At 41.7% G+C, this 15,874-nt stretch overlaps 1 protein-coding gene across 1 annotated transcript in view; it reads left to right on the top strand.

Moving 5' to 3' along the window:
• LOC145408747 (uncharacterized) overlaps positions 1 to 13,606 on the top strand; it is a 58,881-nt gene extending 45,275 nt beyond the window's left edge. The window contains exons 6-11 of the mRNA XM_080279403.1: positions 416 to 681; positions 1,147 to 1,588; positions 1,813 to 1,869; positions 2,742 to 2,835; positions 4,218 to 4,911; positions 13,503 to 13,606. Coding sequence (XP_080135529.1) covers positions 416 to 681; positions 1,147 to 1,588; positions 1,813 to 1,869; positions 2,742 to 2,835; positions 4,218 to 4,911; positions 13,503 to 13,606 — 1,657 coding nt within the window. The remainder of the gene's footprint in view (positions 1 to 415; positions 682 to 1,146; positions 1,589 to 1,812; positions 1,870 to 2,741; positions 2,836 to 4,217; positions 4,912 to 13,502) is intronic.
• Positions 13,607 to 15,874: the final 2,268 nt, after the last annotated feature.

The raw sequence follows: 15,874 nt of genomic DNA, 5'->3' as shown, positions 1-15,874 counted from the left end.
ATGTATTATATTTTATGTATCACGAGATACGAAATAAAGACGATTGATTGATTGATTGACTACTACTACTACTACTACTACTACTACTATTATTACTACTACTACTACTACTACTACTATTACTACTACTACTACTACTACTACTACTACTATTACTACTACTACTACTACTACTATTATTACTACTACTACTACTACTACTATTACTATTACTACTACTACTACTACTACTACTATTATTATTACTACTACTACTATTATTTTTATTATTGTTATTATTTTTTTTTTTATATTTTGCGTATATTTAGCTCTGTTGTTTTCTCTCTCTCTCTCTCTCTCTCTCTCTCTCTCTCTCTCTCTCTCTCTCAGCCCTGTTGGGAGCGTGTCTGGCTCAGAATACCTACCTACCGCCAAGCAACGGTAACGGAATCAACGGAAATGGCAACGGAATCAACGAGATCAACGGAAATGGCAACGGTGCTGTTAATGGTTATGGCGCAAACGGCAGTGGCTTTAACGGTAATGGAGCAACCATTGGTAACGGAGCAATCAACGGTAATGGTAACGGAGTAATCAACGGTAACGGTGTAATCAACGGTAACGGCTATACTAACGGCAACGGTAACGGTGTAATCAACGGTAACGGCTATACTAACGGCAACGGTAACGGTGTAATCAACGGTAATTTGGCCATATACTTAACGGCAACGGAAACGGTATAATCAACGGCAACGGTAATGGAGTAATTAACGTGTAACGGCTTAATTCTAGCAGCATTGGTAACGGAAACGGAGCACATCAATGGTAATGGAGCAAATCAACGGTAACGGTAACGGTTATTTTTACGGTATTGGTAACGGAAACGGAGTAATCAACGGTAATGGTGCAGTTAACGGTAACGGAGTAATCAGTGGTAACGGCTATACTTGAACATGAACGGCAATGGTGTAATCAACGGTAACGGGAGCAATCAACGGTAACGGGGCAATCAACGGTAACGGGGCAATCAACGGTAACGGTAACGGTTATTTTTTACGGTATTGGTAACGGAAACGGAGTAATCAACGGTAATGGTGCAGTCAACGGTAACGGAGCAATCAACGGTAATGGAGCAATCCAACGGTAACGGACTCATCAACGGTAAAGGTAATGGCTACACCAACGGTAACGGAGTTATCAACGGTAATGGCAATGGAGCAATCAATGGTAACGGTGCAATCAACGGTAATGGAGCTGTGTATGGTAATGGTTACTCTGACGGCAACAGAGCTGTCAACGGTAATGGCAACGTGGTGTCATCAATGGCAATGGAGCAATCAACGGTAATGGGTACACTAACGGGAAACGGTGCCATCAACGGTAATTGGTACGCTAACGGAAACGGTGCCATCAACGGTAACGGTAGAACAAGCATCGGTAATGGCTTCACAAACGGTCACAAAGGTAACAGCATCAACAGGATCAATGGTACTTTCAATGGTAACGGTATCAACGGAATCAACGGCATCAACGGTAATGGGATCAACGGCTTCGTGGACTTGCCCATCACCGCGTTGAGCTCTGCCATCGGGGCGTGGCGGCGTTGCAGGCGTGGACTATCCCCATCCTCGCCTCCGTCCCGCTGACCGGCTTCACCTGCGCTAACACACAGGTGCCCGGATATTATGCCGACGCCACCCCGGAAGCTGGATGTCAGGTGAGAAGTTACGGTGATTTACTGTTTTGTGGCACCGTATCTACTGTGTAAGTCCTCTTCAGGTGTCATAGTACAGTCCTGGCAGTCTACCGGGTTTACTCTGCTCCAACACACAGGTACCCGGGAGTTATGTTGACGCCGCCCTGGAAACTGGATGGCACCGTATCTACTGTGTAAGTCCTGGCACTGTATCAACACTCTTAGGTCTTCATGACAGTTAAGTCTTTTCACTGCAGCACGCCTTTATCAGTAATTATACCATACGATGCCGGATGTCAGGTGAAAAATACTCGTGAGATATTATGTCCTGGCACTGTATCTACTGTGTAAGTCTTCAAGTGTATCATAGTACAGTCCTGCAGTCCACCGGGTTCACCTGCTCCAACACACAGTACTCTACTCCTACCTTCACATCCTACTTCAGGCTTCATGTCATGCTTCATTAAGAATTCTTCCCTCATACATTACTAATGGAGGTTTTAAGATCTACTATTGATGCCCATGAAGGCTCAGATAGCAACAAGAGGCTAAATAAATAGCTGAGGAAGATGGGGAACGAAATCTGTCACAGTACGTACCCCTCGCATCCACTATAATAGTTACTCAGTCCTTTACTTCACTTACATTTCACCTTCCCAGACACTGCAACCATGTCTGTCATGTAAGGATGAATGCAGCTTTTACCATTGTATATACTGTCTCATTCCTTTTTACACTCCTTCATGGTACTATATCATGGGAGGTCTCCATGGTAGTTATTGATGTTAGTCCCTTCATGCGATCCATCTGTGCATTCCTTCACGGTACTAAGGCTTTTTCATGGTAGTATCTTAGGCTAGACCCCTTCACGATACTCATTATGCACTTATTCATGGTACTATATACTTATGGGAGTTCTTCATGGTACTTAGCTAGGCTTTTCACTACACTGGGTATAGGAGCGCCGATACACCTCTCCCGGGACACTATTTCCAATTTTCCTACACCAACAATCCCCTGCAATCTGGGTGTAGCATGAGGGCACACTATTATGCTTATTGTCTAGGGTGTGTATATTTAGCCAGTTCCTTCTAGTACACCATGGGGTTAGCTACCCCAATACACAGGTCCATGAATACCAAGCTGATATTACACCCAGGGTAGGCTAGGCTATAATAAGTTATCACGAGAAGGAAAGTAAAAATATCAACAAATTTTAATAACAATCTGTGATGTAGGACGTTTGCTCCTCATCATTGGGGTAAAAATTAGCAGGTTTCACTCCTATACGTTGTGGTTAGAGGAGCTTGCTTTCAAATGGAAATCTGCTTCTTATGAGTTATTAGCATCTTTGCCTCTCAAAGGACAGATTTTGAGGAGATGAAGACACCAAAAACTGCCTCATGTCCAGTTCCGTCTGAGTTCAAAATGACCCCAAACATTACACCAATACTACTGTCCAATACATTCTGAAGTCCTTGTGCATTGGAATGTGAAGGAAGTGAGCTAGCTTACTTAAAGACATTCCATTCTCCCTCACTTTGACCAGACAATGCTCTTTCTGGTGAAATCTACAAGTACATCACAAGATAAAAAGCTTTGCAATATAGCCTTCAGTCCTTGGGCATTGAAAATTGAAAGAAATGAGCTAGAGTACTGAAAAACATGCCCCTCTCTCTCACTTTGGCCATAAATCAGCCTCCCTTTGGTGAAATCTGCCTCTCATCCACGAATTACATTAACTTTAAAATCAGGCAGAGAGTTCGCAGTCATGACACGTATATATCTCTTGCATCTTCAACCTTGATTTCTAAACAGTACGGTCGATCTCCCTGACCTACCTTATTACCTTTTAATGCCATCTTCCGGTATGCCGAAGGTGATGACTGGGGCTTCTTCCTTACCGATTTCTGCTACTACTAATACTTCTTTTTCTTCTTCCACTACCACTTCCATTCTGCCACTATTACTACTTCTCCTCTTTCTTCTTCTCTTCTTCCTCCTCCTCTTCCTCTTTCTTCTTCTTCATCTTCTTCTATACTACTACTACTGCCTCTAATTCTGCTGTTACTACTAGGCCTATTTCTTGTTCTTGTTCTTCTTTATCTCCTCCTCCCCCCTCTTCTCCTCCTTCTCCTCTTCCTCCTACCATTACTACTACTACTAGTACGTTTATATTTCTACTACTACTACTACTACTACTACTACTATTGCCACCACCACCACCACCACCATCACAACCGTAGCTACTACTACTACTACAATATTTCCACAGGTCTTCCACACTACTACTACTACTACTACCACTACTACTACTACAGTATTTTCACAGGCCTTACACATTACTACTACTAATACTACTACTACACTATTTCCACAGGTTTTCCACACTATTACTACTACCACCACACCACCACCACCACCACCACTACTACTACTACTACTACTACTACTACTATCTCCACAGGTCTTCCACATCTGCCAAGCTGATGGACGTATGGATTCCTTTCTTTGTCCCAACGGTACTGTTTTCAACCAACAGTACTTTGTGTGTGACTGGTGGTACAACTTCGACTGTGCCACCGCTCCCAGTTTCTATGGTCTCAACGCCAATATTGGACTCGTCAGCGGCAACGGTGTCAACGGTAACGGTATCAACGGTAACGGTGTCAACGGTATCGGCATCTATGGTAACGGTATCAATGGTAACGGTTATGGAAATGGTGTGAATGGTAACGGTATCAACGGTAATGTTTTTGGTAATGGTGTAAATGGTAACGGTATCAACGGTATTAATGGTAACGGGATCAACGGTAACAGTATCAATGGTAACGGTGTCAACGGAAATGGCTATGGTAATGGTGTGAATGGTAACGGTATCAACGGTAATGGTTACAGTAACGGGCGTCGCAGAGGTAACGGAGTAATCAACAGCAACAATGTCAACGGAAACGGCCTAATCAACGGTAATGGCAACGGAAACGGCTACACCAACGGCAACGGTAATGGTGCAATCAACGGTAACGGGGCAATCAACGGTTATGGCGCAGTCATTGGCAACGGCTACACAAATGGGTATACAAATGGCAACGGTGCAATCAGCGGTAACGGAGTAATAAACGGTAATGGCTACGCAAACGGTAACGGTAATCGAGTAATCAACGGCAACAGAGCAATCAACGGTAACAGTGCAATCAACGGTAACGGTGCAATCAACGGTAACGGTGCAATCAACGGTAACGGTGCAATCAACGGTAACAGTGCAATCAACGGTAACGGTGCAATCAACGGTAACGGTGCAATCAACGGTAACGGTAACGGTAATAACTAACGGGCTATACCAAACTCCCAGCTTTTAATAGTACAATCTATATAAATTATTGCCCTCATAGATGTATATATAAATTTCTTTATAAATAATGTCAATAAAATATATATAATTATTTACAGGTAGGTGCCAGTTGTACACACTAGTCAGGTAAGATACTAATTAATTTCACTTGTGTTGGATTTCTTCACATTTATGCGATTTTCAGACGGTTATTCTCGGGCTGAAGGGGTTAAGGGAGTGCTTGGGCTGCCTTCCCGGTCGGCAGTAAGGTACTCCCTAACACCTGTTACTATGCGATTTATTTTGCTGATTAGCACCTTGCTTTCCTGTTACTTAAGTAATTCTAAAAATAAATTCCTGTGAGGAAGAGGTGTTAAGCTGTCAGTGTAACTGCCGAGAATACGAACCTTGGACTCATAAGGAAGCTTCCTAACCCCCCTCTTCCTTAGTGATTCCATTTTTTTTTGGATATGGCTGGGTATTATCCTTTAGCTTACGTTATCCATGCAGAGTATGGCGATATTGGAAGGGTTTATGGACCACGGGATAGGAGCAGTAAGATATAATACACAAAATAAGTCGCTTAGGAAAAGGTGTTAGGAGCTTCCTTAACCGAGAATACTGCCCTTGATTGAACCCCCCTTCAGACCTGAAGAAAACCGTCTGAACAGCAAGAATAAAACCCTTAGCCTTTCACTGCCATCTGGGCTGACTTCAGATGCTTTTTTACAGCGCTGTAAAGAGGAAAATCGTCTCTATGAACCTCTCAGTGGGAAGACGATTTTTTGGTTTTTTTACTTCAGATGCCTTCAGGGGCGAAAAACTGTTTTTCTACTTACTCCATCAGTAGGAATATTTTTTCGAAGTTCACTTCCAGCTGCCATCAGACTATTTTATTCAGGTTTGGATGGACTTGGTGTATTCGAGGGGGTTGAGGAAGGCTTTATCTAATCCCCCAGCTCCACCTCTCTCTCCCCAGCTGCATAAAATCGTCTGGAGAGCAAGAGGAAAGTCCTACACGTCTCCCTAGCTCAAACCACCAGGATATATAGAGTAGACGGTTTTTCCCCATAAATATAATTATTTCAGGCCTAATTTACGTAATATATTTTAATTTGGTTTGAATATGTTTTTTAAATTTATATATACAGTTTTTACTTATAGCCTGTATTCTTTCAAAATTTGCAATCTGATAGTTTTATTCTGATTTTAATACAGTACTCATTTTTTTTCCTCCTTTTTTTTTTACTATCAAACTCACGGATATTATTCAATATTCTGCCTTAACATCATTTATTTATTTATTTATTTGGCTGTCTGTTCTCTCATTAATATTAGAACACGTTTAACTCCTTTAAAAAAAAAATTATATTCATAATGGTAGCCTACTTCACGATTGAGTAATTTACCTAAAGAGCTCCTTAAATTTATGCCCTAAAAAGATATTCCTTTGACTGCTTAAAATTTCTAGTTCAGATCTAAGCAATACACTTAAAATTTTGTCTTGAGATGGTCTATTTTGATGCCTTAAAAATTGGGGGCCAAAATTTGTTAAGGAAAAGGGTTATATAATATAAATACTCACCATTCAGGAGATTTTTGTTTTTGTCTAATAATATATTCAAAATTTTCTCGTCAGATGTCAGCCTATTCCCATTTCTCATTTTTTTTATTCTATATGCATTTGGTCAAAGGGATAATTGTATATATTTTCAACTTAATCCCTAAATCAGTGTTGTCTATTTAAACTCTTGCCTGAAATGAGCAACATATTTCCTGCTTAATATTTTGTTGTTTGTAAGTAATAGGCGACATACTTCGAAATATAACAGAGATAGCTCCTGCCTAGACACTGAGGAAGACTGATAGTATGAGTGAAAGATGACCTGTTGTAGTGTATCCTCCATGCTCTCTTCCCTCTCAGTATTTTCCCACACCTTTCAGTGACCCTAGGCGCTAGTTATCTTCAAAGTGTATGGAGAAATATATGGATTGGTGAAGAGTGATGGCCTTATTCTACGATCATGTCTTGCTGTAATTCACTTTGCTACCTCAAGAAGGCTTACCCAATCCAAGAAATCTCTCTCTTGTAGAAGGAATTTGATAAGCTTACATCCGACCCCACCCAGTTCGAACACCCTCACGAAATTCGATATCTGAACCTCAAAATTCCAAAAAAGTCTTTCTCAGACATCTCTCTGGTCTACTTTAGTTCAAATGTCTATCCTAAATTCGAAATCTAAACCTCAAAAGTTCGAAATATCTCTCTGAAGCATCTATTTGAACCCCACCAGCTCGAAACGTCTCTCTGAAGAGTCTCTTTGAACCCCACCCGCTCGAAACGTCTCTCTGAAGCATCTCTCTGACCTCCTCCAGTCTCTCTCAGTGAAAAAAAGTTTCTGGAAGTAGCAAAGAGTAATATATAAAGATGTTGTCGTACTGAAAGGCTAATCTAACGCTAGAATCTATATGTTATACGACAGGTGCTGGGGCGGGACGCCTTCATGGGGTGGCACTGATATAGCTGGGCGGTGGAGCTGCCTGGTTATACAAAAGCCCCTCAGCTCCCTCCCCATCCACCAGAAAATTGGACGGTGGACTGCAGGAGAGGAGAAATTTCAGCCTGCAATCCACTGGGTTCACATTTATATGAGCTAGGGTTACTACTACTACCACTACTACTACTACTACTACTACTGCTACTACTACTACTACTACTACTACTACTACTACTACTACTACTACTACTACATGTATAATATTGCCCACGCGGCTTAAGCATTACATTTTAGAATATTTTTAGCCTCATATGCAGATTTATATTTTGTGCCATAAGTCTTTGATGGATCTTTTTCCTTTTGCAATAATTGTTTGTATATTATAATTTATGGAAAAATGCAATAAAAATGTGTGCACTTATTCTGTGTCTTCTTCACCTTCGAGGGTTATTTGGAAAAGAATCATTATTATCTTCATCATTATCATCATAATTTAATTTTCTTCATATTCCTCCTCCTCTTCTTCCCTTTCGTTCTCCTCTTCTCCTTCCTCCTCCTCCTTCTTCTCCTCCTCCTCTTCTTCTTCTTCTTCCTCCTCCTCCCCCTCCTCCTCCTCATCATCATCATCAACTACTTTTCATCTTCATAATCCTCCTCTTCTTCTTCTTCTTCTTCTTCCTCTTCTTCTTGTTCTCCTCCTCCTCCTCCTCCTCATAATCATCATTATCATGATCATCATCATCATCTAAATTTCATCTTCATATTCCTCCCCTTCTTCCTCCTCCTCCTTCCCCCCTCCTCCTCCATGTTGTCTCCTCTTCCTCCCCCTCCCCATCATCATCATCATTAACACCCCCTCATCATCACTCAAACTCTATATTCCTCTCCCATAATTGAAGTGGAAGTAACCAAGAAAGGAAACCACAGAGAGACACGAAAATATTAACCCACATTTGTCCAAACTTTTAGCTCTCCCAGGCCTCTATAACTTACTTGACAAATTCTTCTAGACTTCTCCCTATCTTGAGACAGTCTGCTGGTGATCCTACATTAAACTATAAAACACTAGAGTTGATGATTGAGTTAATAGAGGATGTTAATGATTTCTGTGATCACCAGAATCGTTGGTAAAGTTGAAATTGAAAGTGGAAATAAAGGGGTGAAGTTTTTTGTTTTGCTAATACACACACACACACACACACACACACACACACACACACACACACACACACACACACACACACACACACACACACACACACACACACACACACACTATGAAGTTCCCCTTTACCACACAAATCTATCTATCTATTGCCAGACGCCTTAATCCCCTAAGGGGTGGCCACAAGCAGATGGCCTCCATGTCGCCCTGTCCCCCGCCATTTCACTGCCCTGCTCCCAGCTCACACAGCCCTCTCTCATATACCTCTCCACTCCATCCCTCCATATATATATTCCAAGCCTGTTCTTCCTTCCTCACTAATATATTTAACACAATGCCCTGTTTTTAATGTTATACTCCTTTTGTTTTAACTGGAGAGGGGCGCCTTCACGTGGTGGCACTGATATAACTGGCAGGTGGAGCTGCCTGGTTATACAAACGTCCCTCAGGTCCCTCCCTATCCCCAGAAAGGAGGATGGTGGACTGCAGGAGGAGGGTAACTTCAGCCTGCAGTCCACTGGGTTCACGTTCACATGAGCCTGGGGTTACTACTACCACTACCGCTATAATCTGGCCTACAGAATGTCATCTCTTAATCTTAAAAACAGAGTGGTAACAATAGATTAACACTAGAATATGATGCTAGTCACGAAGAAGTGCTGTGGAAAGGATGTAGAAACACAGTAATGTCCTATGCTGTCACTGAGCTACGTGAAATAAGCTACAAAAGGACGAAATTCTGGAGCAAGTTAGAGTAAAAAGACTAGTAGTAGTGGTAGTAGTAGTAATAGTAGTGGTGGTGGTAGAAGTAGTAGTAGTAGTAGTAGTGGCAGTAGTAGTAGTAGTAGTAGTAGTAACCCCAGGCTCATATAAACGTGAACCCAGTGGACTGCAGGCTCAAGATGTCCTCCTCATGCAGTCCACCATCGTCCTTTCGGGGGATAGGGAGGGAGTTGTGGAACGTGTGTATAACCAGGCAGCTCCACTGCCCAGTTATATCAGTGCCACCACGTGAAGGCGTCGCTCAAAAGGTTAAATTGGATTTTTAACATAGGATGGAGAAGTTCAGAGGACTAGCTAGAGGACTAGCTAGAGAGAGAGAGAGAGAGAGAGAGAGATAGACAGACAGACAGACAGAGACAGATAGACAGACAGACAGACGGAGACAAGGAGTGTGTGTGTGTGTGTGTGTGAGTGAAGGGTACCACCTGCTCACTTTTCACCCCAAACGTCTACCTTCATCTATTTAATCAAAAATAATATAACACAAAATTTCAATGCCAAACAACTAACATATATCTTTAGTTGTCTTCAGGGTAATTAATTGGATCATTTACTCTTTTCAGGTAAGATAATAAGCACTGTTTCTTTTTTTTAGTTGTACAAGTCGAAATTTTTGGGTACGATTCAACTGTAGAGACTGTGGTTCATGTCACTGGGCTCTTATTTCCTGTCTCTCTCTCTCTCTCTCTTAGGATTCATTTTTCCTGTTTTATATCCTTTAATCATCGTCATCGTCATCGTCATCATCATCATCATCATCATCATATTCTGGTTTCATCTTCATCACTGTCACCTTGATCATTATTATCATCATCATCTTCATCATTACCAACATCACCATCATGTTCCTTCATCATTATCACCCTCATCATCATAATCATAATCATGATCATGATTATCATCATCATTATTATTATTATAATTTTCCCCCCACTTTAATCATTCCAGGGAATATCAAAGAAGTACTGCCTGAGGGCCTCCCAGTCTGCAGTTCCAAAGTGCCACAGTCGACGTTTCTTTGGTGGGTCCACAGGCCGTACCGGAGCGATAGGACAGGTTAAGGTAATAGGTTGTGATCGGAGGAGCCCGACAGAGAAGAAAGATTAACAGTGTAAGCAGAAGGGATTAATTGCATGGAAGTGGTCAGGTATGTTGGAGCTTTCTGCATGGTGGTCAGGGATACGGGTAGGGTATTGTACAAGCTGCTCTAGGTCATTAAGGATAGAAAAGATGCAGGCTAGTTCACCAGGTGGATCAGTGAAAGGAGAAGAGAGGCAAAGGTGGTGATGAACATTGAAATCTCTTAGAACGGAGATTTCAAAGAAAGGAGAAATGGATAGGATGTGTTCCATCGTAGAAGTAAGATAGTCGAAGAATTTTTGATAGTCAGTAGAAATAGGGGATAAGTAAACAGCGCAGATATATTTAGTCAGAGAATGACGGGAAAGCCGAAGCCAGAGAGTAGAGAATTCAGAAGAGTCAAGTTCAGGAACACGAGAGCAAGAGAAGTCGTAGCGTACAAATACACAACAGCCACCTTTGGCTTTGAAATGAGTAAGGAGAAAGTAGGAGGAAATAGAAAAGGGTTTGCTGTCAGTTGCCTCAGACAGCTGAGTCTCTGTCAGGAATTGAAGGTGAGATTTGCAGGGGAAGAGGTCGTGCTCGGCAGAGAGAAAGTTAGAGGAGAGGCCGCGAATGTTGCAGGAATGAAGAAGTGAGTCAGACAGTGGTTCCAGGCATCTCATTGAGTCGTCACCGCGAAAGGGGCGGATGAGGGCCATGGTCCCCCCCCCCCTTCCCTGGGGACTCAGGGGCCTGGTTGTTGTGTGCCTTTTTTTTTTTTTTTGAATTTTGAAAAGGAAGTGTAGTGTGTCCTGTGCAAGTAGATTTGTGTTGACAGTTAGAGAAACTTGTATTGGAGAGCATGCTGGTCTACTCTCTGTGTTACTGAAACAAAGAAAAAGTTCAGCAAAGGAACATAGTCAGGAACTAGTCCCAAGGGCTGATGAAACGGGAGCTCCAGCTCACCCTGTCATCAGCTTTCCATCCACCTTGGGAGTACTGCACTGCTTGACTGGTGCTACGGTTTTCACTGGTAAACTTCAACACAGCGCTTACATTCTCTCTCTCTCTCTCTCTCTCTCTCTCTGTCCCCTAAATCTTTATTCCCATTTAAAAACCTGAATAAAACATGATGATTTGCTATGATCAGAAAGTAGAAAGCTGTACTGAAAGACTATTACACAGACCCACAGACACACACACAGACACACAGACACAGACATAGACACACACACACACACACACACACACACACACACACACACACACACACACACACACACACACACAGATGAAGGGAGGCCGGATCTGAGAAAGAGATATTACTGAACTCCACACCATAAACCATACCAGTAACAAACTGAATCACCAAAATTTGTTAAAAATTAATAGGGGATAATACAGCCATATATGGAGCCGTGACCCCCATTGTCAGTGAAGTGAACGAGGCGATTAACAGCGATTACCGTCAGTGTGAGCACTAATGATGGGATATTAGTTAAACGTGACTTGATGGATTTTGTGTGTGTGTGTGTGTGTGTGTGTGTGTGTGTGTGTGTGTGTGTGTGTGTGTGTGTGTGTGTGTGTGTGTGTGTGTGTGTGTGTGTGTGTGTGTGTGTGTCTGTGTTTGTCTGTGTGTCTGTGTTTGTCTGTGTGTCTGTGTGTCAGAGAGAGAGAGAGAGAGTACATAGGGAGCACAGGTAACAGGAGGCCTGGTGGCCAATGACTAGGTTATCTGCAAGAAAAGGATAGGAAAGAGGAAAGCTCTCCCCATTCCACGACACCATCTGGTTAAAGACAGGAAAATGATTAAATAGATCTCCACGCTCGTTAGAAAGAATAAGCATGGATATTTCCTAGGAGAGGTAGAAGAGGAACTACAATGCACTATATAGTATCAAGGCTACAGATCTCTAAAGTAAACGTAATTATTCGCACAATTACCAAATGTTCTTCTATTTAAAGAAAATGTCTTCCAGTCGCCAACATCACTTCAACCTGGTAATAAACAACACTAGGTTATTTATAGCTTATATACTTAAATTATTTTTCTATCCGAAATTTAAACGTATCAATATTTTTTGCACTAACTACTCCTGCTCGTAACTTATTTCATTTGCTCACTGCGCGAATATTAAAGTAGTTCTTCCCTATTTCATTGTTGCATAGCTTACTTTTGAGTCTTATCTCATTATTTCTTGTCACAGTATCACTCTGTATTTCGAAAAAATCATCATATGAACATCAATTTTGTTTTATGAATTTTAAATACTTGTATTAAGTTTCCTCTGAGTCATCGCATTCGTCATGATCTCTCCTCTCGGATGAACGTTGCTCAAGACGTTGGAGTGTGCAAATCGCGATCCAGACTTTCTGAAGACTGTTATCATTGGATAAGAGACTCGGGTGTGTCAGTACAACCCATAAACCAAAGCACAGTCGTCGCAACGGAAGCATGTAGAGTCGCCTCGGAAAAAAAAAAAAAAAAAAAAAAAAAGTTACCCCGGCTACCGGGGTGTTGTGTATCACGAATACGCACCAGAAGGTCAAACTGTGAATAAACATTAGTACCTCGACGTTATCCGTCGTCTTTGTGACGCAGTTCGACGGAAGAGACCAAACTTTTGGAAAGCAGCAAGTTGGAAGCTGCACCATGACAACGCCCCTGCCCATTCTTCCCAACTAATTCAGGAATTTTTGGCTAAGCACAACATCCCACAGGTCCAGCAGGCTCCTTGCTCACAAGATATGGCTCAGTGTGAATGTACTGTAGTTTATTCACCAAGCCTTAAACTCCGCTGAAGAGTTCCTGATCTGGGAGAAGAGATAATGATGAATGCAATGCAGCACCTGTAGGAGATATCGTAAACCTACTGTGTACAATGTTTCAGGCAGTGGAAAGAACGCTGGGCTACGTGTGTCATGTTAGAAGTGAGCCTACTTTGAAATAGTGACCTAGCTCAGCAGGTTAGCTATTTATATTTTTAGGGTCTAAAGTCGGATGCTTCCTGAACAGACCTCGTACAATTGATGTTATCTTTAAATCTAAAGATATGATCACTGTTGCTAAAATTTTCACCAACATCACATAAATTTATGGGATCCCTGTCTGCTGGAAGGGCAAAGAGAGAATTTAGTTACCTCGCGTCGGGGTACGCGCTGCCTGACTTAAAAAGGCATCGTCTGTTAGTTCTAGCAATGTGTTCCCTTCTTTATCTCCATGGGAATTTTTCCAGTCAATATTCAGATTATTAAAGTCTCCCAGATTAAAGCAGCGTTTGTTTTTCATTACTGGTTTTATTTCGCTGTACAGTATTATATTATTTTCCTTCTCTGACTTAAGCCGTGTGTATATTACACCCAGAAGAATGGGTTCATTACTCTGTAAAAATGTCGATATACAAAGAATCGTATGTTTTAACATCCAATTTACTGATCTGTACTGCATTTATTTGGTTTTTAATGTTTATTGAAATTCCCCCGCCGGTTTTGCGCAGTCGAGATTTTTCAAATATTTTATAATTCTGGAGAAATAGAGAGAGAGAGAGAGAGAGAGAGAGAGAGAGAGAGAGAGAGTTACTGGATTAGTAGTTACTGTGTCTGTCAGTCTGTCTGCCTACGTGGGTCTTTTCATATATCTGACTATTTTCATGTGTATCTATTTTACTTATGTGTGTAATTATCTTAGTCATGGATTAGGGCGGCCAGCATACCATCGCTTGATGTAATGTTTTCTTTACACGACTGTACACTGAATGACAAACCAAATGATTCCTTTTAGCCCAGGAAGCCTCCACTGAGCCCTGTGGTGACCCTAAAACCAAGTAGATGCGTGGATGTCTTGTGTGTTACGGCGCTTGAAACGGTTATGTCTCATAAAGGGATTATACCTAAGGCTTGGATGGACTTATTGCTCACCTAATGCCGTTCAAGGATGAGTAACTGGTCACTTCCGCCTTTGTCTGCAGTGAGTACCCTAGTCCAGGGCCTCTACGCTCTTGACGAGGCAGTAATGGAATAACTGACAAATGGAATTTATATATATATTTATTTATCTATCTACATCTGTACCTCTTCTTTCACACATCGTTTTATCCTGCTTAATTAGGGTATTCTCTCTATCCATGTGCATCATCTCTCTCTCTCTCTCTCTCTCTCTCTCTCTCAACATACAAATGGTTGGAATATTCAGGCCTAATAATACTGCAAATCCACCTCTTCAATTCCTCCCTGTCTCTTTATCTTTTTGCTCCTTCTCCTCCTCTTCCTTCTCCACTTCCTTCTTTCCTTCCTTGCCACCTTAGTCATCGTCTCTCCTGTCACCTCTTCCACCTTCTCTCCCTCCATCTTTAATCTTCCTTTCTTCCTCCTCTTCCTCTTCGACTTACTTTACTCCTCTATTTTGTTTTTTTCTTCCTAATCTTCCTGCTCTTCTTTTTCTCAATGAGTTTTTTCTTTTTCTTTCATTTTTTCTTCTTATCCTCCATCCATCATCTATTTTCTACTCCCATTCTACCTTCTCTCCATGTACTCTCCTCTCTCCTACCTCTGCTCTTCCTTGTCTTCCTTCTCTTGCTCCTTACCTATTCCTCTTTCTTCCACGTCTGTTTTCCTCCTCTTATTCCTCCGTGCTTACCTCCTCTTACTGCCCTCTTCTTCCCTCCTCCTCTCCTACTTTCCCTGTCCCTTTCTTAGCCTTCTTATCATCCTCCTTTTCCTCGTACTTCTCCAAATCCTCTTTCTCCCTTCTGCTCAATCTTCTTCTTCCTCTTCCTTTATCTCCATCTCTTCGTGTTTTGGTTCTTGATCTTCTTACTGTTCTCGTTGTTCATCATCATCATCATCATCATCGTCTTCTTTTTCAACTTCTACTTCTTCTTCTTCTCCTTCTTCTTCTTCTTCGTCTTTGTCTTCATCTTCTTTCTCTCCTCTTCCTCCTCCTCCTCCTCTTCGCCTTCTTCCTTGTTCTGTATCTTTTTCTGAATGTCTCACTTTCCATTGGTTTATAAGAATCTCTGTCTGTTTGACTCTCTCTCTCTCTCTCTCTCTCTCTCTCTCTCTCTCTCTCTCTCTCAAATTTTAACAGCCGCACCATAAGCTCCATTTGATACTTTTTGCTTTTCATTATTCTGGGGAGGGATAATATGAATATTTATATTTTCTTTGGAAATCTGTTTATATTTATCCTTTTAGGGATTCTTCTCGTGTATATTTCTCTCCCCCCTCCGTCCCTTTATCTTTCCTCCACCAACCATCTTCTTCAGATCACATCTTCCTTCCGCCTTTCCTACCCTACTTCTCTCTCTCTTTCTCTCTCTCTCTCTCTCTCTCTCTCTCTCTCCTTTCTATTTCCAAAAAGT

The sequence above is a fragment of the Coenobita brevimanus genome, chromosome 78 (assembly GCF_032717465.1).
Source record: "Coenobita brevimanus isolate Jiangsu-jjx chromosome 78, ASM3271746v2, whole genome shotgun sequence".
Lineage (NCBI taxonomy): Eukaryota > Metazoa > Arthropoda > Malacostraca > Decapoda > Coenobitidae > Coenobita > Coenobita brevimanus.
This window is presented reverse-complemented; position numbering and strand designations above follow the sequence as displayed.